General features: G+C 49.1%; 1 protein-coding gene across 1 annotated transcript; it reads right to left on the reverse strand.

The window, feature by feature from the left end:
• Window positions 1–1,442: 1,442 nt before the first annotated feature.
• Window positions 1,443–22,181, reverse strand: SLC17A9 (solute carrier family 17 member 9). The gene is made up of 13 exons (XM_064674050.1): window positions 21,885–22,181; window positions 13,387–13,584; window positions 12,132–12,271; window positions 11,394–11,493; window positions 10,291–10,421; window positions 9,380–9,476; window positions 8,402–8,498; window positions 6,240–6,327; window positions 5,892–5,926; window positions 5,196–5,311; window positions 4,690–4,745; window positions 4,158–4,187; window positions 1,443–4,054 (listed from the first exon to the last, which is right to left on the reverse strand). The coding sequence occupies exons 1-13, from the start codon at window positions 21,980–21,982 to the stop codon at window positions 3,891–3,893; spliced, it is 1,350 nt and encodes a 449-aa protein (XP_064530120.1). The 5' UTR covers window positions 21,983–22,181; the 3' UTR covers window positions 1,443–3,890.
• Between the last annotated feature and the right edge of the window lie 630 nt (window positions 22,182–22,811).

The following is a 22,811-nucleotide window of genomic DNA, read 5'->3' on the forward strand; positions in this document are numbered from 1 at the left end:
GGTGTCTTTGGGGCATGTCCCGGCCCTGGGGAGCTGCCAGGTGGATGTTAGATCAGGTCTCTGCTGTGAGAGCATCTGCTTGTGTTTTCCAGGCAAAACTATCACCAAGAAGTGCTCTTTGCTACTCCTTTTCTCCTCCAAATAGGGCTATTTTTCTCCTGTGTTTTGCTTTCCATCTGCTTGAATGTGTTTATTGATTTAGTGTTATGCAAACTGCAATAAAACAGTATCCTTCTAATGATCTCCAGCCAGCTATGGAATATTTCCCAAACAATTTAAGTACAAACCCACCCCAACCAGCAACACAATGCACCTGTCATTGACCAGCCTTTAAGCCCAGTCACACATTCCCAGATCCTTTTGCACTGTGCCTGTCCCTGCTTGCTCTGGGCAGGTTGGAAAGCTCAGGTCCAACCTGTGACACAGACAATTTAAGGAATGTGGCAGGAAAAAAAAGCTCTAACTAACCTAAAGGACCTAAAAGGTCAAAATAGCTCATGTGTGTATGTCAGAGGTTGTTTATACCTTTATAAGAGGAGCAAGAGGACAGGAAAGTTTGAGGATAACTTGCACCCAAACCCTAAATCATCTTCAGCATCATTTTCATACCATCAAGTTTCATGTTGTTTTTTTTTTTTTCTGAGCACATTGAGGAGAAAATTAGAGGATTCTGCAGTACTTAGAGATATTCTCTCGATTACATGACCCTACAGATGAGGTGTTAAAATTCCTTTCAGTGGCTATTTCTCATTCTAAAATGCCCCCCAAACTTTTCCTTCGGTCCCCACCACTAACTGCACAATTGCCATGTGAGGGGTCCCAGCAAATCTGGGACAGCAGATCCCGGGAGTCCCCAGGGCAGCTCTGGTGGTGAGAGCCACCAGCCAGGGCTGCTCCTCGGCAGGGCCAGGCTTTGCCAGCTGTGCCAGCCAAACCATCTGCATCAGCCACACTACCCGTGCCAGCTGTGCCAGCTGTGGCAGGGCCAGGCGCGGCAGCTCTCGCCGGCCGGAGCTGCCACTTCCCAAATCTCACAGCTCCCTCTGTTGGCATCTGCTCGAACCTATCGGCGTGGACGTAAAAAAAACTAGCAATGCATTTTTTTTTTTTTTTTTAGCACGGTCTCCACGTGGAAGGTGATCTGCCTGCGGGGTGTATCCCACCTAACGCAAGAATCACTTCGTTTGTATTATTACTCTCAAGCGATATTGGATCATGGATGCTGTACTGACCACAGCTCTGCTGAAGGCAGCTTTTCAGTCATTTTTCCAAAAGCAGTGAGAAGAGGTAGCTGGCTGTGCTCAGGGTCTGATGTACGAGTACACGTGGGGATGCTCTCCCAGCACAGCCCCCCCTAAGGAGCTAATCGCATCAAATATACTTGTCTGTCCCTTACTGATCACACAAATTAACACCTCTGTAGTCAAAGGAAAACCACAGTCTGTAAATGATTGGCTGCCTTTATTTTTTTTCAGGTCCTTCCGTAACAAAAACTCAGACCACAGGCTTTGGCAAGGTGGCTTAAACAAAGAACAGAACAGGTCTGCAAAATGGTTTCAGCACTTCACCAGTGAGGTATGAGGATAATGAAACATAAGCTCAAGTCAAATACTTAACTTGTTAGCCACTTACAGAGACAGACAACCAGGACAGCCCACCAGTGTTAGCTGAATTTAGAGAGGAGGCACAGCCAGCCATGCTGACTTTCCTTTGAAGATCTCAATTCCAAATTTCCCAGCTGGCAGAGCCAAGGGGTGGCCAAGCTGCCTGGTTCAAATGCGAGTGATTTAAATTCATCAACTCTTTCACAAGAAATGGTGCAATCAGCAAAGAGAGCAAGGATTGACTCCTTGTGCTCCTGACCTGCAACACTGAACAGCCAGGGAAGACACTAAAAAAAAAAAAAAACAACACAAAAAACATCTTTTTTTTTTTTCTGTGCCACTATAGAAAAGGCCATGCAAGCAATCTGCTCAGACTGGACAAAGGACAAGCTGGCAGAGATGGCTGCACAGCCTCGGGCCTCTTTGGCAAGCCTGGCTTTGTTTGCTCTGAGTGTTATCCACCGATTTTAAGACTTCCCACCAGTCTTCCTCGTAGCAAACAGCCTTTTAGAGAAAAAAAAGCACAGAAGGAGAAAATAAATACTTTCTTATCTCTCTGTCCCTAATCAGGCCACATTGATTTTTTATTCTCTTGAGAAGATATCAAGCAGTTGCACCTTTATCTCTTAATATGCCCAGTAAGTGGCTCAGCTCAGTTTAGTGACACCCATTAATGTCTCTGCAATCAAAAGGCTGTCACTATTTTCACTACAAATCCACCTATTCAGAAATTTAACATGGCTCCAACAGGTCTTCCAAGAAGAAATCTGGCCAAAACAAAAGGTAAAGAAGGAGATAATTGGGTTTTTTTTAAGGACAATAAACCTGAACCTACAGCTTTCCTGCACTGCAAAGTCCTTGGGAAATCTGATCCTCAGTCAGAGATGAAGTTTTCTGGTAAGCACTGGAAAAACCAAAGAGAACCTTTCAGCCTCAAGCAAGGGGCAGGAGGAAAAGCAATTAATTGCTTTAATATGAAATGTCACATTTAAACTTCATCCTACAAAACCAAATACTGGAGGCTGGTAGATTTCTCCCTTTGAGAAATAGTGAGGGATTTGGTGGGAGCACCACTCAAAATAAGCATGCAGAGTCAGGCCTCAAATACATAAAATATAGAATTTGGTGCTTACATTTTAAAATATTTATAAATAATTTAAGACATTCAGGCTCAGAGGTGTCTACAGCCAAGTATTTCCCTCTGACACGGGGAACCACAGGGATCCCCATCCCTATGGATCCCCAGTGCAGAAATTTGGTTTATGCTCAACATAGAAACAAAACCTGCCCGTGTGAGGCTCTTTGGAAAGTCTCCCTTGGCCCTTTGAGAGCACATGGAGGACACACCTAATCCAGCAGAACACATCTGGGGGTGTAGATCTACAGCACAGAATGTGACCAGTTCTTCCTATACATTCACAGCATCTGGCAAAACAGCTCCTGGGGGATTCCTCAGCTGTTCCTGCACCACGAGGTGAGCCCAGCTAAGCCTGACCCTGGGGGATGGCAGATCAGCTCTGCTCTCATGGTGGAGCTGGCCTGCCTGGGCTCAGGGCTGGGGTAAAGCCACCTGGGAGAGGAGGGACACCTTGAGCTCTGTCCTTGAGTAAAGACAGGCTTGCCTTGGAGTGCTCTGCTCTGCAGCCTCCTGTCAGGACCGACACAGCCCCTGGATCCACTGCAGACATCCAGCCAGACACTCCCTGAAGGGAAGCCTGGGATTCATCTCACAACCCTTGGACACCTGGCTGGTCCCTGCTGAGCTGGCTGCAAACAAAGGCACGGGAGGGGGGGTTAAGGTCAGAGGTACATTCGTTGGGACAATCCCTGTCACACAGTTCAGAGGACACATGTGGCACAGCAGCCCAGAGGTGGACGGTCAGAGGACAGCAGAGCAGGGGGGGACCTGCTCCTGCACAGAGAAGCAGCTCCTCCTCAGCAGGGCATGGAACCACAGCAGCCTTGGGAGACAGGTCGGGTAACCTCCTTTGGCCACATGGATATTTGTCCACCGGACACAAACTGGGACAAACTGGTCCCACAGACCATATCCTCACTGGAGATGTTGAGCTGGATGGCTCTGCAGGCCACCAGCTACACCCTGAGCAAAAAATAAACTCTACATTTTTTTTCTGTCATGGGTTCCATCCAGACCCACTATGTACTTGGTTTCAGCATATTTTTTTCCTGTTAAAACACCTAAAAAAAAAGTTTAAATGTTCTTTGGCACTTGTGCAACATAGACGTGACACTCTCCTGTCCTTTGGCTGCTCGCTGGGCTCATCCCTAGAGATCCACGTAAGCAGAGTCTGTGTCCACCCTCTGGGCCTCTCCAAACAGGAGGAATACACAGAGCCCAATGCTGTTAACAGCAGCCACCAGGTTGAAAACAGAGATCCAGGAGCCAGTCGTTTCAATCAGGTAACCAGCCAGGTACACACAAATGACACCTGTGACAGAAGAGAAAGACATGCAAAGGCTCTGGGGCTGGATCCTGCCCTCTGCAGGGAGAGGGCTCTCTGGGAAAGGATGAGCTGCAGGAAGGTACTTTACCTAGGAGGGCTCCACCTGTATTTGCAACCCCTGGAAGGAAAAGAAAGAAATTATGTGTTCGAAACCCACAGACATGAGCAGCTTCATCCCGGCTCCCACCAACCCCCAGTCTGCACATCTGGTAAAATGCCCTGTTGATCTCAGAATCACAGAATGGTTTGGGTTGGGAGGGACCTTAAAGCTCATCTCATTCCAAACCCCTGCCACGGACAGGGACACCTTCCACTAGCCCAAGTTGCTCCAAGCCCTGTCCAACCTGGCCTTGGACACTTCCAGGGATGGGGCAGCCACAGCTTCTCTGGACAACTGACAGAGACCACTGAAATGTAGTACCATCCCAGCCCTGGGTGCAGGTCCTAAGGCACATTGGTGCCATTTTACCTGCCCCCAGCACTGGCAGGTTTATTGCAGAAGGAAGCTGAAGCTGCACACACAGAGTGGACATTGCCCAGAGCCATCCTTACTCAAACCTTGACCATGTCCCACCCACAGATGCCACCTCCCCAGCATGGAAAGCCCACAGAATCCTTACCAAACAGCAAGCCAGCACACGAGGGGGCCAGGTCCTGCACGTTTACTGAAATGCCACTGGTGAGAAACAGAGAGGGGGAAAAAATGGCTGTTTGAATGGAACACTGTTCCTTCATCATTTACACAGAGACTGGTTTGTAAAACACAAGGAAAGGTTCTGGACAAGAAATGGCACAAGAAAGGAGTAGAAGCTGAGAGTGAAGCAGTCCAGGTGAGCATAAGAAAGAAAACAATTCAACTCAAAGTATTCAGAAGGGCCAAAATGCAATTCCCCTGCTTCATCTTTCTAATACTGGCTGGCCCAAGCCCTTTCCCACACTAGAGGTTTGCTGGATCATTTCCACCCCCCCAGGCCCTAAACTCCACCGGCTTCACACACAATGCTCAGGCAAGCGCCAGTTCTTGTTCTGACAGGCAGGATGGAGGTAGCCTTGCCCGAGACCCCAGAATGCCAAGTGTGGGACGAGAGCAAAGGGCCACAGCTCCTGTCCCCATCGCTCTCCTTACCTGTGGTTAAAGGTCTGGAGTCCAACAGAGGCAGAGGCAAACACTATTGCTCTGCAAAAACTGGAGGTCTGGCCCAGACACAGAGCAAAAACGCTTGAGACGCCAGAGCCAATGACCTGGAAAAAAGGCAAAATTAAACACCACAGCACATTTTCTGTAAGGAAGAAAGCAAATTACGTCAGAACAAACTGTTCCCTTTTCCAGTGCAAAAGCTCATGTGCACCAGGTGCTTCTCAAGCCTTTTTTTTTCCCAGTGTCCTGCCCTTCTATGTCAGACGTCTGTCCAGACGGATGTGATGCTGCAGAGCAAAGGAGACACTGTGTTCTCACCCAGCATTTCTATTTTTGTTCACCCTTGTATTGCTACTTCCTCAGTATCTAAGGGGTCATTCAGAGTGCTGGTGTGACAACAGGGACAGGTTGGCCTTTGCCTGTGAAAGAAAACCCCTTCAGAGCACTCACTGTGCTCAATGTTACCATTAGTCCACTGTTAACAGAGGTCCACGCTCTGTTCCTCAGCCAGGGTTTTCCTCTGGATTTCCTTTCCCACACACACTGACCACCAATCAAAGCCAGAAAATCTTCCCTCTTTCCACCTATAACCCCCAACCCAGCTCCATACAAGGTCTAGTCTGACATGTAAGTAGAGCTCAGAAGGTAACTTGGGTGTCTCTCCTGTGGCTTCAGCTCTCTTACCTGCATGAACTTACGAATGGTGATGGTTCTGTACCCTGAAAGAGAAAGGCAGAGTAGGAGTTCAGCACATCAGGTTCTCCTTGTTCTCCAGCCAGGAGACCATGGGGTAAGTGGATTTCAGATGCCCAGATTTCATCTCCATGTGGATATTATGACTGAGATCAAAGCGAGCCCCAAACACATGGAGGGGATTTGGACACTGGAGTGTTTATTCTGCTGTTGTACCAGAACCTCACATTGTCTATTTGCTGGGTCTTCTCCCTACCAACAGGCCCATCTCCTCCTACTCACATCCTCTCTCCAAATCCCATAAAATTAGAGCTGATGAGAAGTCAGAAGGGCTCTTACCTTGACTGATTAAATGATCAGACAGAAATCCACTGAACAAGCTTGTTGGAATTGCAACCAGCCAGGGGACTACATTAAACACCCAACCCTGAAACAGAGTGAAAATCAAGAGAGGTTTGTCAGAGCTGAGTTTGTTTGCAAATATTTTGATAGTCCACAGTATCTGTAGAGAGGGGGGAAAATGAAGCACCTGGGACTTGTTGCAGCATCTGTACCCCATTTGCAGGACCAGCTCTCAGCTGCACCCTGCCCCACTCCAAGCTCTGTAAGGGGGCAGGTGCATCACAGGACAGTAGCATTTGTAGGTTTGCTGTCTTTCCTTCTGCCCTGGTGACTCTTCATCCAGGGGAGAGGCAGAAAGCTCTGAGAAAGAGGGATTAAATGTGGCAAAGTTTACTGCTCAGCATAATGATGTGGCAGAGAGCCAGAGAGCCTGGGAAGCTCACTGTGGGTTTCCTGTGGGTCACCAGCAAAGCAGAATTTCCAACAGCTTCAACCTCATTAGCAGCGTTACTGTGAGGCCGAGGGAGTGTAGCTGGATTTTCTAATGGCAGGATTAGGTAACATTATGGGCAGTAACATACTTTGGCCTATTTTCAATTAAGTGAGCTTGCTACAGCTGTAATCACAGCCGATTACTGGTCAGCTGGATTACAGCTGCTCAGGGGCACTTCAGTGCCCAGATCCCACAAGGAGCTGAAACCAGTGTGGGTTGTGCTGGGCTTCATCTCAGCTCCTTTGAACCTACTCATCCATGCATCCATCCAGGCATCCATCATCCATCCATCATCCTCTGCATGTCTCCCTTTGCTCAGAGTCCATCACCCCGTGGAGGCATCTCCCCTTCCTGCCTGGCTTTGGGATGTGTGGGAGGGCTGAATAATCTTGGGTTTGAATAATATTGTTTCAGCTGCTCCTGGAAATCATACCAGTGTCCATTTGCACCTTTCCATGCCTTTGAAATTTGGGTCTTGGTCACTTTTGAGAATATTACCCCATGGGGTTTGTGGGGCAATGCCTCTGGTGTTTGTTAACACCAGCTGGGGTTGCTCAACACGACAATCCCAATGCACCTTGTCTAATCCCTCAGCCCATCACCCTGATCCAAACCCTCCATCAACCTCCAGGCAGGCTGGAGGCAGCTGCCCAGACAGAGGTGAAGCAGCTCACCTGCAGAAAGGGACTTTGGCCAGCAGGTGACACAGGTTTCCCACATCAGGGATTATTGTCCATCCCTTAAAATCAGGCATCCTCGAACCACGTTTTAAAATACATGAAGTGATTATCAGCTGCAGACACACTATATAGAGCATCTTACATAAGGGCACTGTGATATAATGCTTAACAGATGGTAAATTACTGCTGCACAAGCACATTACTCGAGGTGCACAGATCTTGTCACAACAATATGTTTGCTGGTTTAATACACGATTTTAATATAAATATCAAGTATGCCATAAAGAGCTTTACATGTGTAATATGAAAAGGCATTTGTAAGCAGCTCTGGAAATTGTAAAAAACCTAACAGAGCCATTGTGGAAAAGACTCTGTGAGTTTCTGCGAACAAGATGAAAATACCAGCTCTCAGATCAGATAAGTATTGCCTGGCTTTCTGAAAAATGGGAACATCATTTGTGCTAAGGAGAGGGAAGCTTTTGTAGTATTTTCGAAGCACACAGTATTAATGGTAATTTTAATTTTAGCAGGCAGGTCTGAGCTGTACAATGTCAGTCCAGCTAAAGACCCTGTGAAAAATCAGGAGTGAATGGTGGTTATTTGCAACAGCAGAATGTCATGAGCTCTGTGCCATTTGAAAACTGTAGTTTTCTCAGAAGAAAAGCAGTCTAAACCCCAAATATAACCTGCACTTCCCTGCCTGGAAAGTGCCCCAGCTCTGCCTCCCCTCAGCATCCCTAAACAAACAACTAGAAACCAGCCTCTGCAACCTGGAGGGAGGATGCTGGCACCTCCAGATGTATGTGCAGGGGTGCCACGGCTCCTAATCCCACATGGAAACCTCCCACCCCCTCCTGACTCCCAGCCTGCTCTCACCAAATCCCTCTGCCATCACCTTCCTTCCTAACCAACCCATTTTGGCAGGTACCCAGCACGACCCCCTTTGAACAGAGAGCAGCAACGCCTGCCCCTCGGAGCCAACCTACCTTTGACTCAGGAAAAGTTTCCTTAAAGAAAGTTGGCAGCCAGGAGAGGAGAGTGAAGAACGTGCTGGCTGTGGAGAGCTGAGCAATGATGACAGCCCTGAAAACACACAGCGGAGAGGAAACAATCAGGAGTGACAGGTCACACTGGGTGGGAAACAGGCACTCGAGTAACCCAATATTTCAGGTCCTGGTCTATAAAGAAATCTCTCACAGCACTGCAATTGCTTCCTGAGATTTTTCTCACAGATAACAACTCCTTTTGGCTTTCTCCCCTTTGCAGCAGTGCTGGTTCCTTGGCTGCCCCATCGTACAGTGCCTGACGTCAGCCCCAGGCTCAGGCAAGGTTAACTGCAGTGGTAATTATGCCAGTGCATTTCCCACCGGTCCTTTCCAGTGCTACTAGAGACCTCCTGCTCCAAGAGGTGTTGTTTAGGGTTTTCTAGGGTTTTGTTATCAGCTCCATTGTTATTCAAGGCAGGAATGGGCTTATTGCCCTGCATCTTGAAACAGCACTTGGGCACATGCTTGGAGGAGCTTCAATATCCATTGCAGTATCCCAAAGGAAAAATGGCCATTAAAAAGATGTTTGCCAGCAATGAGAACACAGCCTGTGCCACTCAGTGCCCCAGTGCAGCACTTCTTAGGAGCCCAATACAAGCAGCATTTCTAAGAAGACTGGTGGAGAATATCAGCCTGGAGGAGCACATGACTCATCCAGGGGGAACAGCCTGGGAAGGAGAAAGATTTGCCAGCAATATTCAAGCCTGACAGTCCTCTGGACAGAACAAAAACCACCTTTTGCCAAACTTACCTTCTTAGTTCTTTATTGATACAGAAGGAATTAGAAAACCTGGTTGTTTCCCAAGTATTTAAATAAGTGGACAAAAACTACAGAGGCAGAACAAATAAGCCCAGACAGGAGAAAAAGGAGGGTGCTCCCCAGCCCAGCTGATGCTCGAGGCCACTGCAGCTCCCTACCATATCGGTGCCTTCCTAAACAGCTGCTTCCAGGGAACTTTGGTCTGCTTGGGTATCGAGAGGCCTCTCGTTAAATAGTCTATGGGGATGATGAGTTCTGCAGGGAAGAAAACAGCCAAAGGAAAGCTCTGATCAGTAACTGTCTGTGCAGCTGGAGGCAGCCCTGGGACACTGCTATACAACTACCTTCAATCTCCTTGTTTTTTGGTCTTGTTTTTTTGGCTATGCCACCACTGAATGCTCATGAAAACACCTTGTTACATTGACCAAAATTTTTCCGCTGCGTCCACACATTTTCCCACTCAGCCACTTCCACCCATTTGTACCCCTTGTAATAATTAAACAAAAATCCCTTGGGCAGGGACCACATTTGAATTCTGTGTAGCACCAGACACACACCCAGCTCCTCATGAGCTCAGCTTCTACACATCAAGCTCACACTAATAATGCTGTAGCCAGGTGTCATGGTTTGTCCATATGCAGAATTACTCCCAGACAGTTATTTCGGAAGAGATATTCTGGATTAATGGGTTTTTAAAAGCTCTATGTGTAGATGCTCTTAGTTGTGAATAAGTATCTTGTCCTGCTTTAGCTTAATCCACTTTGAAGATCATGCTCTGTTTTGTGTTTTCACTGGTGCTTAAGAGTACTGAGGAGCCAGATCAGGGATGTAATCCAGCGTGGGACTTGAAACAGGAAATCAGCGTTGAAAGAGCTCAAAACCTCGTTTCTGGGTTGGGGGTCTTGGGTGAGACAGTGTGCATTACAGAAGACACCTGAGCAAAAGGTCTTTCTGCAAAACCAGGCATGATCTTGGAAACACAGAGGATTTGCAGAAAACAACAGAGAGGAATCAGTCAGTTCCCAGAGCCCTGGGAGCACTGGCAAGCCCAGGGATGCCTGGGATTTACCTTTCTCACTCAGAAGGTACTTGCAGGTGCAGTAAACCCAGAGCAAAGTGAGCAAACCGGAGAAGTAGAAAACGCTTTCCCAGCCGTACCAGTCCAGGAGGAGGGATCCTGCACCACCAATCACCAGTGTCCTGCAAGGGAAACCATTTGGATTTACTGGTCTGGCTAAGAGTGCCTGGACTGTGCACATCAATGGGAGATGCACCCTGGGGTCAACACTGCGTGTCACTGAGCCACAGAATCACAGAATGGGTTGGGAGGGACCTTAAACATCATCTCATTCCACCCCCCTGCCATAGGCAGGGACACCTTCCACTAGACCAGGTTACTCCAAGCCCTGTCCAGCATGGCCCTGAACACTTCTAGGGATGGGGCAGCCACAGCTTCTCTGGGCAACCTGTGCCAGGGGCTCACCACCCTCACAGGGAAGAATTTCTCACTCACTGCATGTGCAGGTGCTGCCCACCTGTCCAGTCCCCCTGTGACTCCAAAACCTGCCCTATTCCCTGAGTGGCATCTCAGGCCAGATCCTCACTGGGCAGGAGAAACCCCAAGAGGCCTCACCCTCGCCTGCCCCACCCTGAAACACAGACAACGAGAAAAGAAAAGGAGGTTGCTGGTGTGCAGTATCTCAGAGAATGCACAACACAGCAAAAGAAATAAGCACACTGGAAAACTAAGTGGTTAAACACAGTTATATTTCTATTTGGCTTTTAAGAAATCCTCCTATTTAGAAAGGAAATTCTGATGGAGACCAGCAGAGAAGGGGAAGTTCTATTCTCCCCACCTATCAGAGTGGAAAGGTGATCAGTCTCAGGCTGACCCTTGCTCTTCCTAATGAATCGAACTGTTTCCCATAGTAATTAAATGTTGCAAACACTCTTCAAAGTCTGGTTTGAAAAGAAAGAGAAAACAATACATAAATCCTTGACAGGCACGACAGCAACTGCCTGAGGCTTCCTCAGCTGCAGCCTGTGTCCTTGAGGACCCGTGAATCCACATGTACTTTGGGCTGTGAGTTTTGCCTCCAACTATTTAATGGCATTTCATCACATATGATGTCCAGAGACTGTCACTCACTGCTCAGAGGTCTTTGAACTTACCCAAACTGTGAGCCAGTCCCCACTGTGCTGTAGGTGAAGGCTCGTTCGCTCTCCCGGACCCTCTGGGACAGCAGGCTGGCCAAGGATGGGAAATACACCCCTGAAAGCAACGGGAGCAAGGCAGGGAACAGTCAGGATTGTTGGCAAATCAAAAGCAAATTTAAAAGATCCAGAAGGAGAACACTGAGATAAAGCAGCAAACCCCTTGGTGGACTCAAAACAGGGACATAAAATAAACTAAGTGGACTCATTGCCATGAAAGGTTCGTTTGAGCCTTCTCTGTAATCCCCCATTTCATCATCACTGCAACTGCTACTGTAAATCCATCAGTGTCAAGGCACCTCTTCAGTGCTGTAGCTTGACAAGAGGGACAGAAAATCATCCCAAATTATCCAAAAGTTTTGGCAAGAGCCGATTTTCCCCAAGTACTTTGAAGGAGTTTGAAAATGTGGAAAATCAAACAGCACCAGTGATGATTTCCAAAGCCAGAAGCCCCTGTCTGGCAGAGAGATTTCTACAGGGGAATGACTTGTCAGTGACTTTCTCTAGAAATGTCACTGTTTTTTCCCATGGAAGTTCTGGATGTGGAAGCAGCTTTGAGGCAGAGAATTGCTCAGACACACAGGGGAAGGGTTCATTCACTGCAAACCACAGGATTTGAATCTGAATGTACTGCACATGAATCCCTGTGCAGGGAAGCCCCCCCGGGCACACAGAGACACAGGACAGGGGTCTCACCTTGCAGCAACCCCATGAGGAACCGGGAGGAGGTCATAAAAACAAGATGGGCAGAAGTGATGTGAGTGACCACGGGGGTGAGGACTGTGAGGAACCCCCAGGCTGATGCTGAGAGGAGGAGGACTTTCTCACCTCCTATTCTGGAAGACAGAAAACACGTTATCAAAGGTGAGAGGCCAAAAGGGCAAAGTGCTCCAGTCAAGACTCAAGTGCCCTTCCCAGTTTAGCCAGTTTTTACAAACAACTGTTGGGTCAAACCTGTTCTTCTCTCACGTGTCTTTAGCCCCTGGCAAGGAGTTCTGATCTCCTCCCTTCTCACCTCCTGCCAGCGCTGCCAGCACACACTGATCCCAGAGACCAAACAGCACTGACACACTCGAGTTTCTGATGGTGATGGAGGAGAAAATCAAGTGCTGCCACTATTCTGCTCCTCTTAACCAGTGACAGTGTTTTACATGTGCCCTTTTGCATCATCTCTGCCTTTTAACATCCAGGTTTTTGCAAGTGTTTGCTTGGAAACTATTCAGGACCATAACTAAATAGCACAGTGCACTGCACAGGTAATGTACTCCTTCCAGGCATGTGCTCCTCAGAAAACATTTCACAGAAAAGCCCCCCCTCGCTAAGAATAGGGTGGTTATGGAAAGGAACTCCAGCAGGCAATGATTCAGATGTTCCCTTACAACCACTTGGGGAATATGTTTGTTTTTCAATTTCTATGATAAAGTGAAGAGACACTTGGTTTTTCCAAACATGATGGAAACTGTGTTCAGTGAAAAGACTGCAATACAGGATAGAAAAACTGGACAAGCTGAACTGAAAACAAAGATAGACTGTGCAGATCAAATTAAAAAAAAAGCTGTATTCATAGAATCCTAGAATCAATTTCAGTTGGAAGGGACCTTGAAGGCCATTTCATTCCAACCCCTCTGCCATGAGCAGGTACTCCTTCCACTAGACCAGGTTGCTCCAAGCCCCATCCAACATGGTCTTGAACTCTTCCAGGGCTGAGGCATCCACAGCTTCTAACTGGACAGTCTAAACTACCCATGCCCCCTCTCAATCAGTGCTACAGACCCTGAGTGAGGCTGGCAGAGTAACCTCAACCCCTTTCAGAGCAACCTGCAGTGTCCCACAAAGCTTCTCCCCATGGACACGCTTCACTTTTCCACCCCACCACTGCCCCAGGGTGAGGCACCAACACCAAGCTACATCTTCCAAAAACAGAGGAAAACATAAGAAAAATTTCCAGTACTGATCACTGATGTGTCCTCCGATGATCTGTGTCAAGCAGTAGCCCCAGAAGAAGCTGCTGAGCACGACCCCAGACTGCTTCTTGTCCCAGTCGAAGTAGGAGCTGAGGGCGACGGCGCAGATGGGCACGGTGACACGGGCACAGTACAGCAGGCACGTCCCCAGCAGCAGCATCACCGTCCACACACGGGACTCGGGCCTGTGAGGGTGGAGAGGAAGATGGGGAAAGGGCAGCTGGGATGCTGTGCCTGGTAGGTCCATGCACAGAGAGGACTTATGGGTTGGGCTGCTTTGCTCGCAAGCCACGTCTGTCTTGATAAAATGAAGGTCACTGCAACCCCCCCGTGGCACAAGGGTTCTGACACAGAGAGTATCCCACCTGGTGGCTTTTGGGAATGATGTTAACTTCAGCCCAAGCAACATTTGACACTGATAGCAAAATGTCTGTCCACAGGCTGCAAGGTGGAAGGGGCTGCTTGAACATCACTGGCTGTGGATGGAGGGAAAGGTGGGGAGGAACCTGGTTTGTTTGCTTTTCTTCCCCAAACAAGAAACTGTTCTTTAAAAGATAAGGGTAACAAAGGAAAGGTCAGGGCCTGAGGTTGGAAGCATTTGCATGAGACACACCATCCTGATAGCAAATATTTGTAGTTTGGCATTCCTACCCAACCCCCAAGGGAGCTGGTGTGTGCTACCCTTCCCAAAATAGGAGAGAGATGAAGGAATTCTTTAGAGAGACAACACATGATGGGGCTGAAGAGCTCAGAGAGGAGCAAAATAATTCAGCCTGGCCTGATAAGAAGTTTTAGGTAACATGAGCCATAATATGTTAACAGAATATGTTATTTGGTGCATGAGTACTCAGCCCCAAGAAAAGTGCTCCTGCAGAAGATATAGGCTGGAAATAAGTGGGAAGGCAATTTCCTCCTGCTCCAAGTCAGTGATGTGCTTCTGGAGCAAAGAAACACATTTTGCTGCAAACATCAGGCCCAGGTGTAGGTGAATCCCTCTGCCTTCCCTCAGCCCAGTTTGTGTCACTCTGGGTCCCCCTTTGCCCATGAATTATGGAGTTAAAAACTTAGTAAGAACACACACTATTGGTATTATTTGTATTTGGTTATTTCTATGCCCAGAGGCCAGAGCACAAAGCACTGAGCAAACACACTCTCTCTGCTCCAGAGATGGCTGAGGAATTCACTGTACCAGGGCAGCAACCTCTGGGCTTTCCACCCTACTAAACACACCCACCATCCGTGTGGGAAACAACCCAGGTCACCTTCTATAGCGAATGGAGCATTTATTCCTCTGTACTGGAATTATGCTAAATGTAGGTTAATACCACACAGCACAAACCCATTTATAAAGGTGTCAAACGGAACAATGAAAAGTAGAACACAGCGGGCAGGTGAACCCACTGGAGGTGGATTTATTGCTGTTTCCTGACAAGGCAGATAAGCAGCTCAGTGCCAACCTCTGGCAGGAGGGACTGCAAGGGGTTTAGTTGGTGTTTTGAAGGTTGGAACCATCGTTGCTGTGCACACACACGAGCGCACAAAATAACACAGGAACTGGAAAACCTGATGCATTTCTGCTGGAGGAATAAGTAACCAGGGGTTGACCTGCCTCTGCCACTTGAACAGGCTGGTAAATGCTCTCACAGTCCCTCCTGTGGCGGGGACTTACCCTGAGAGGGAGATATCTTCACTCATATCTTCATTTGCTGCAAAACCAAAGGTGATCTGTTTTTTGATAACCTGCCCCAGCCAGCTCCAGGAGCAGTGGCTCCACCAACTCCAGCTTGCTACAGAAAAGCACAGGGAAACCAAAGGCTCCTGGACACCGTGTCCAGGTCAGACCAACCCCAGCAGGACAGTACGGGCAGGAGTTTTTGGGTATAAATCCTCCATCAGAGGCAGAGGGCAGGTGTGGGATCACCAGCCATGGAAAACGTTATGGAGAGCCCTCAGGGATGAGATGCTTGCAGGTACAAGCCACAGACTCGTGCCTGCCCTGCCCAAATGGGCTGTTGCCAGTCCAGGGCCATAATCTCTCCTGTTATCTCCAGTGGCACAGCAGTGATAAATTTGAGCTATTGAACCTGCAGCAACTGAGGTGACAGAGCAAAGCGCAGCAGCCAGTGATGTGTGTAGGTATTTTCTATTATTTAGGCACCAAGACAGTTTTCTAAACTGTGCTTTTCCCCTGCAGCAAAGAGAGACCTTTATGAGCTTTCACAGGAGTGGGGCTGAGCTCTGCCTCTCCAATCACTCTGGTGTGTTCATAACAACCCCCAGTTACCCTGGCAAGCACAGCAGCATTTTAATGGGATATCAGATCGACAGTTCTTCCTTGTCCCCAAACTCTATATGGCTGTGCAAAGTGTAAGCTTGACGTGAGCAGCTCAACTGTTCTCTACTCCACTTCTCTTTATAGTATTGCCAAGGTCTGCTCCCTCCAGAGGGTGTTTGCAAATGGGAAAAGCAAAACCCACACACAGCAAAGTCGGTGTCCCAGGAAAGTGCAGGTTGGGGGAGCACAGTTTGGTCCTAAGGGATTGAACCCCAAAAGGGATGAGCAGGGCAGCTCTGGCTTCAGGGCAGAGGCACAGGAGGGCATGCTGTGAACTCACAGCTTCTCTTCTTGCCCCAGTGAGGTGGAGAGCATCACCCAAGGGGGTTTGGGTGGTAGGGGGAGGCAGCCAGGCCAGCAGTGCTGGGGTCTCCACACAGCAAGTCTGACCTGGATGAGAGTGGGGGCACAAAGTGCCACGTGGGTCTCTGCAGAGCAGGACACCACTCAAAGCACAGCTCAGACACAGAGGGACTCCCAAGTAGAGATGTTCTCCCAAGAAGCCTCCTCCCCAGCTGATGTTTTGACAGAACTCCAGGGAATATTTTTCTCTTGACTTTAATTCTTTTTCCAAAGCACTAAATAAGTCTCTGGGTATATGACACAATCTCAATGTTCTCTTTGACTACTACTCCATTCTGTATTCTTTTCCTGTATGTTTAAATGCATCAGTAGAGACTTGGGCTCAAATTAAGTGGGAACTGTAACAACACCTTCAGACTACCACTTCCTCCATAGGTGGCATATCCAGCTAGGAAAATCCACGCAAATCAAATGTAATCAGTAGCTGCCCACACCCACCTGAAAGCATGGCAGGAATGATTTCTCTGCAAGGACAATGACATGCTTGCATCAGAGGAAAGAGCTTTGTAAATACATTTTCTCCTAATTATAGCTATCACTGAGGCTGCTGATGAGTCAATGTTCTGCTCAGTGCAAAACAACAACAGCAAAGGTTACAGAAGGAACCTGGACTAGCACAAAGGGAGGAATTAAAACCCTCCTTCAAAAACTAAGGAATAATGACAAATCAAACAAAAGTTTTTGTGGGTGACATCAGCCATCCGAGAAGCAGATGTTAACAAATTAAATTTGATGGGTCCCCTGATGAGGGAGGGAGGGAGGGATAAGCTGTGCTGGAAACAACCACTCTGAGTCAGAGCAAAGCACATCTGAACCTATGGAAGTCACAGCCGTTGTTGTCCTGTCTCACCAGCCACAGGGACAGATCAAGCACCTCCCCACAGCCCTGTGCCAGTCCTGGCCAAGCCCTGGCTACATGTGACAGACACCCCATGAGAGGGGCCAGCCCTCCAGACCATCACCAGGTGAATCACTGGAGCGTGTCTGGAGCCACCTAATTGCCTTCACTGGGTGCTGTGTGACAGCAGCAGCTCCTCACTGCCCAGCCTGTGCCCTCCTCATCCATCATCCCCTTCTGCTCACAAGAGACAGGCACTGCAGGTGCATCCCCTTCTCACCTCACCCAGACCTTCTTCACCAAGCAAAGCAGTCATGCAGCCAGAAAACACTTCCTATTTCACAAACCTCCAACCACCACCCAGACAGACGACAATTAGCTCAAGCCCTAATGAATCATCCTGGGTGACTTTTTTGTAGGCAGCAGCCCTGCCTGATGTTCCTTGGTTCTCTTCCTCCAAATGCAGCCCCAGGCACTGAGTGGTCACGGCTTTGCTTCGAAGCATCCACTGATTTCCCTGGGACCCAGCTCCCACCAACCTAATGGATGCCCCGCCCAGGGCATGGTGGTTAGGATGGATTTTCAAGGATGCCTGAGATTCCCAAAGGGACAAAACCAAGCTGAGCCATCCAGCAGTGGAAGGAGAGCCAGCAGCACAGGCTATCTTTATTTGCAGTGCGTTTTCCTGCTGGAGGAATTTCTCCAGTAGATGCCACAGAGCAAATATTTATTCAACTTTATTTCTCTTGACTCGCCTCCCTCGTTTCCCCCAGTGTGCAGGGCTGTTGGCAGACACTGCAGGTCACTGTTGAGATGGACCTGCTGGAGCTCAGGCAATCAATTAGATCACAGTTTGGTCCCCTCCAAGGCACGAGTCTGGACCACTGGGTATTTTCAGGTAGTAAGAGAGCTGTGTTAGACAGCAAGACTACGAACAGTCTGTCCCAGCAACAGCTCTTGGCCAGAAGCCATCTCCAATGTTTGTGGGTGTTTTCCATAACTGGAAGAATTGGGAGCTGCAGCTCCTGATCTGCATCAGATGGGCACAGGTATTGATAGCACAGCATTAACACCCTCCTCCCAGGGAGGGCATCTCTACCTCAGCTCCCCTCTCTAAAAAGAGATAAAAATAGTTCTGTGGGAGATACGTGGCAAGCACATCACTGGAGTCACCTCCAGTGCCCGCAGCCCTCTTGCTCATCCCAGCCACCACTCACCAGACCCTGCAAGAACCCCAGAGCAGGATGGAGATGAGCCCATGTGGTGGCACTGAGCTCCCAGCCACGCCACCAGCTCCAAACCCAGGACACCCAAGCATGAGGCCACCTCCAGGGGAATGTCCCCAGGACACACAGCCACTGCCTGTGGGTTCCCCTGTGCCTGGTCACCTGTCACACCACAGTATGGGAACATTTCCCTCCTTGTCAGCCATTCCCAGCTCCATGGGATCTTCACCCTTCGAAAACCTTTTTTCCAGCTTACCTGCCCACGGCTTTAACTTACAGTGACCTCCAACACAACCAGGACTGACTGACACGGCACAAACACAGCAGCCATGCACACTCCTGTGTGACGAGATAATACCCAGATAGTTATTTTTAACCCAGTTTGACAGTCCTCTCACTTCTCACTCTTTGTTTTTCTCGACAACAACTTCTCCTTCCCTTGAAAATCTAACATGCTTGTCAGGAAAGAGGTTTTCCCCCCTTCCTGGAGTTTATTTTGTCATGATGCAGACTGGCTCCAAGCTAATGATCTGTCGCTGTCAAAAGTAGCTTTGGGGTTTAGAGGAGGTTTGGTTGTTGTTTTTTTTTTCCCAACCCAGCTAGCAGCCAACAAGAGCAGCACAGAGGACACAGGGCTTTTTTTTCCTGGGAAAGCTGCTGGCTTCCTGTCCGCCTCCTGTGCTCAAGCTCCCTCCTCAGAGCCACAGATGGCAACAAAGTGGTGTTCAGCAAGAGAGCTCTGGGTTTATTCCCTCTCTTCATTTCTTGCTTTCGGCAAAAGCAAAGATGAAATTAGATTTCATCAGCTCATATGAGCTGGAAATAGTTGTTGAGTCCAGGTGGAGGTGGTGAGAAAACATAATAATAAAGCACAGGTGCACTTTGCATACTGATGTGAGGACATTACACAGATCAGCCAGGAATGAAATGCATGTCCTGCTTACATTTTCCACATGAAAAAAAAGTTCTCAGCAAGGTCAAGATTAAAACTAGGGTGAGGAACTTGTACAATAAAAATCCCAACCACCAAGAAAACCCCGACCAGATAAAGCTGCAACATCATGTGTACAAAAGATCAGAGCACAGAACTGAAAAAAAACAACGTGACCGTTGTCTCCGGGCAAAGAGCAGGTCAGGCGATTGGAGACCAGCCTGTGGCCGATGGTAAGACTCCTTTTATCTCTGGAGCTTTAAGAAATTGCTATAATCACCCCTTGTCTTCAGGTGTAGCCAGAGGCTGGGAGATGGAGAGCGGTTTCAGGAGTCATTTGCTTCCCAGGACACAGCGACTTTTCCACGTTGTATTTCTCTCCTGGAGGCACCATCCAAAATGTGAACCCCACGTCCACTGCTGGATCTGCTCGTGGCTTTGTGTGTAACTGATTTCTTCAGCAACTGATTTCTCTTCTCACTGCTTCGAGCCTTCCCCCAGTTAAACCAGAGATGCTTAAACACATCCACTGCCTGAGTAGTCCTGCTTTGGCATGTTAAGATCAGCATTAAAACGCACTTTATAACTGTCCAGATGTGCTACATAAACACGTGGGCTTTTTCAAGCCCCAAATAGAAATCCCCAAGTGCTGTTCTTAGAAGACGAGATGTGTGATAAAGGAGCCATCGGAAACCTGCAGAAAAGTTGGGGAAAGGCAGGGGAAAAGACAGGGCAAGAATAGTGGAAGAGGAAGGAAAAGCCATCTGACAAAAGGGACGACAAAAGAAGCAGCAGCATGAACAAAGACCGAAAAAAGAAACCTGCCAAGATAAGAGTTTATCTCTCCTTGCACTGATGGTGGGGACTGATCTTGGAAGGCTGCCTGGCAGGCCTTTTGTTGGAGCATGAAAGGAGAACCTGTGTCACTTCCCTCACTTATTAACACCTTGCCTCCATGGCAATAACTCATTACTTGGAAATTGTTGCAAAACTGTCCACCAAACCCCTCAGTGAGGTACTTTAGAGAACTCGAGCAACCTGCTTGAGTGATCTGGTGCATCGCTCCCCCTTTCTGCTCCCTCTGGCCCACACTCGACCTGCCCAGTTTACTTAGGCAATAAAACCTCCATAAAACCTCCCCAACTAAGGGCTGTGACCACACGTGTGTCTACACCAAACAATGATCTCAGCTTCTGTGAATTACAGCAATATAGATAATGATCTGATGGGCTTTAGGGATATCCTGCTGCTCCCTCCCATCAACAGGTTACTAGCAGCACTTAAGATGGTCAGAATCACTTAAAATAGGTATGTCTTAATCAACAGGCTGTCTTCATTGCAGTGCATTTTGGTTTGGAAAGTGTTATCGATGGTTTGCATTTTTTGAAGAGATTTGAAGGGCTTGTTCTGGTCAAATATATTATTTTTTTTCTAGAGAAAAAACATATAAACTAAAGTTTTGCTTCATAAAAATCTGGTGTGGGGTCCCCACCACTCCCACTTCACAAAGACTTAGGGAAAAGTTAGCAAGAGGGAGACAGAGAGAAGGAATTTTTTTAAGTGCCTTAGGGGGAAAGAATCTTCAAATTTTAAGCACCCCAAGTGCCAAAGGCCTTCTTGAGACCCACCTCCTTACTCTTGAGATGAGCGTGGGTTTGATTAGACTTCCCGGTCTCTGACTGCAGGAAAAGTTTCCCTTGGGACAGCAATTTAAAACTGCTGCCACTGCAGGAAGCAATTGATGATAAATACCAATTTATCCAACGGTTAATTGCAGCTGGAAGGGGCAATTCTTCCCTTTGGCCACATGTTCCCGTGCATTGGCACCGCTGCCACCTGCCCTGTGGCTGCCCCTCTGCTCTCCTGCCAAGGTGAGTTCCCCACGGGTTCACACCAGCCCAGAGGGGCAGAGGGGAGCCCCAGGGGTGCCCACAACAGTGGCAGCCACAAGACAGTTCCTTTTCGTGGCAGTGTTAAACTGAGCCAAATTTCAAAAGCACATGGAGTCCAGGGACTCCCAGTTTGGAAAACCCTCTGACCATCACTTCCAGCTGCCCCACTGGTACTTCGGAATCATCATCTCATCCAGCCTTCGGTGGGAGAAGGGTCGAGGTGCTGGATGACATTCCCAGAGTGACAGAGAGGAGCAGTCCTGTCCCAAGTGTCCCAGTTTCTGCTCCAAACACTGGAGCACCCTGTGTTTGCCCATGTCTCTGTTGTTAAAAGTGGTCAGTTGGGGCTCAATCGTATTTTTAAGTATTTTAATTACTTTACTTAAGGAGCAATTCAAGCTGTCTAGCTGCTGCCCAGCTACTATTCCAGACTTTATCTTAATGAATGAATATCGCCGGTACAAACATCCCCGCTGGAACACTTTGATAAGAACTTGACAGCGGTTTCGCGTTTGATTCACTGACAACAGGCCAGAAATAAACTCAACAGACGTTTTTCCCCCGTGTTTCACAGCCATTCCCTGTCTCCCCCCTTCCTTCTACCGTCTCTGTTGGAGGTTGATGGGGTGAGACAGCGGGTGGGACCACGTCCCTCGACCCCGTCCTGCGGTGCCCCCGGAGGGCAGCGCGGGGGCCGGGGAGAGGGTCTCGGCCCGACGGGGAGCACCGAAACCGCCGCGCGACCCCTTCCATCCAGGAACCGCATCTTTCCCAGGAGCTGTGGGAGGAGGGCACCGAGGATGCGGCGGGTCCCGGGGCCGGGAAGGCACCGGCCGGCGGGATGCGGGGAGAGCCCCGCAAGCAGGGGAGCGGCTTTCCCGGGAGCGGGTCCAGCCTTACCTGGACCAGTACGGGTCTCCATCGCGCCTCATGCCGTCGTGGGGGCCGCGCTCGGCGGTGCCCACGGGCACATTCCTGCCGCCGCCCCCCGCGGCCATGCGGGCAGCGCCTTCCGCCTCCCCGGCTCACATCGCCGGGCTCCCTCCCCCCCGGGCCGGCCACGTGTCAGCGCCTCCCGCCGCCCCCGCCCGCCGTTCGTTCCGGGAAGTCCCGCCAGCCCCAGTCCCTATCCCGGGGCAGCCTCGGACCCGCAGGGCTCGGCCCGGGGCAGGCGATGTTCGCCCGCTCCAGCCCCCACGGACGGCTGGGATCTGCTCCTTTCCTCCCCCTCCGGTAATTACTGACGCCCCCGTGGAGGGCAGGGAGAGAGGGGACTGTCCAGGGTGTGTCCTGCCCCTCCGATACCTGGGAGGGGAATCCGCTCCCTGCTCCCACAGCTTTCGCAGTTTTGCCGGCAGAAAAGTCTCTGCTTTTTAAAGGATTGGAACAGAGTATGGTATTCCCATCCGAAGAATTTGAGGAAAAATTAAATAGGGGTAAGTATTCTTACAGCTTGATCTAACTCTGTTGGATAGAAGTGATGCCTTGTTGTAAGTATCTGGAAAAGATAACCAGGCTCCTTTATGGACATAAATAATTAAAATGATGTTATCTCAGTCCAAAACAAAAGGACTCGTGACTCATTTCAAGAACATGAACGAGCAGGCGGAGGAGCCTTGTTAAGACATCGTTCAGGCGATGGTGTGGCCGATAGCAGCCTGGATGCAGGCACGGCAAAACTTCAGCTCGGCAGAGGATGGAGAAGCTCCCGCACAGCCTGAGCAAGGTCGTACATGGCCCTTGGGAAAGGTACTTGAGCTTCTGGGCAGCACCAAAACGTGCAGGTGCAGGGCAGACACCTCCTGCCTACTGCTCCTGCTGCCAGCA

Source organism: Pseudopipra pipra, chromosome 17 (genome assembly GCF_036250125.1).
Source record: "Pseudopipra pipra isolate bDixPip1 chromosome 17, bDixPip1.hap1, whole genome shotgun sequence".
Classification (NCBI taxonomy): Eukaryota; Metazoa; Chordata; class Aves; order Passeriformes; family Pipridae; genus Pseudopipra; species Pseudopipra pipra.

Coding starts and splice junctions, on each gene's coding strand:
- SLC17A9 (XM_064674050.1), bottom strand. CDS start 21,982: ATGGCCGCGGGGGGCGGCGGCAGGAATGTGCCCGTGGGCACCGCCGAG. Junction 8,499..9,379: donor TTTAGGAAGGCACCGATATG/GTAGGGAGCTGC, acceptor GTGTGTTTTCAG/GGCTGTCATCATTGCTCAGC. Junction 5,927..6,239: donor TGATCATTTAATCAGTCAAG/GTAAGAGCCCTT, acceptor TTTCTCTTTCAG/GGTACAGAACCATCACCATT.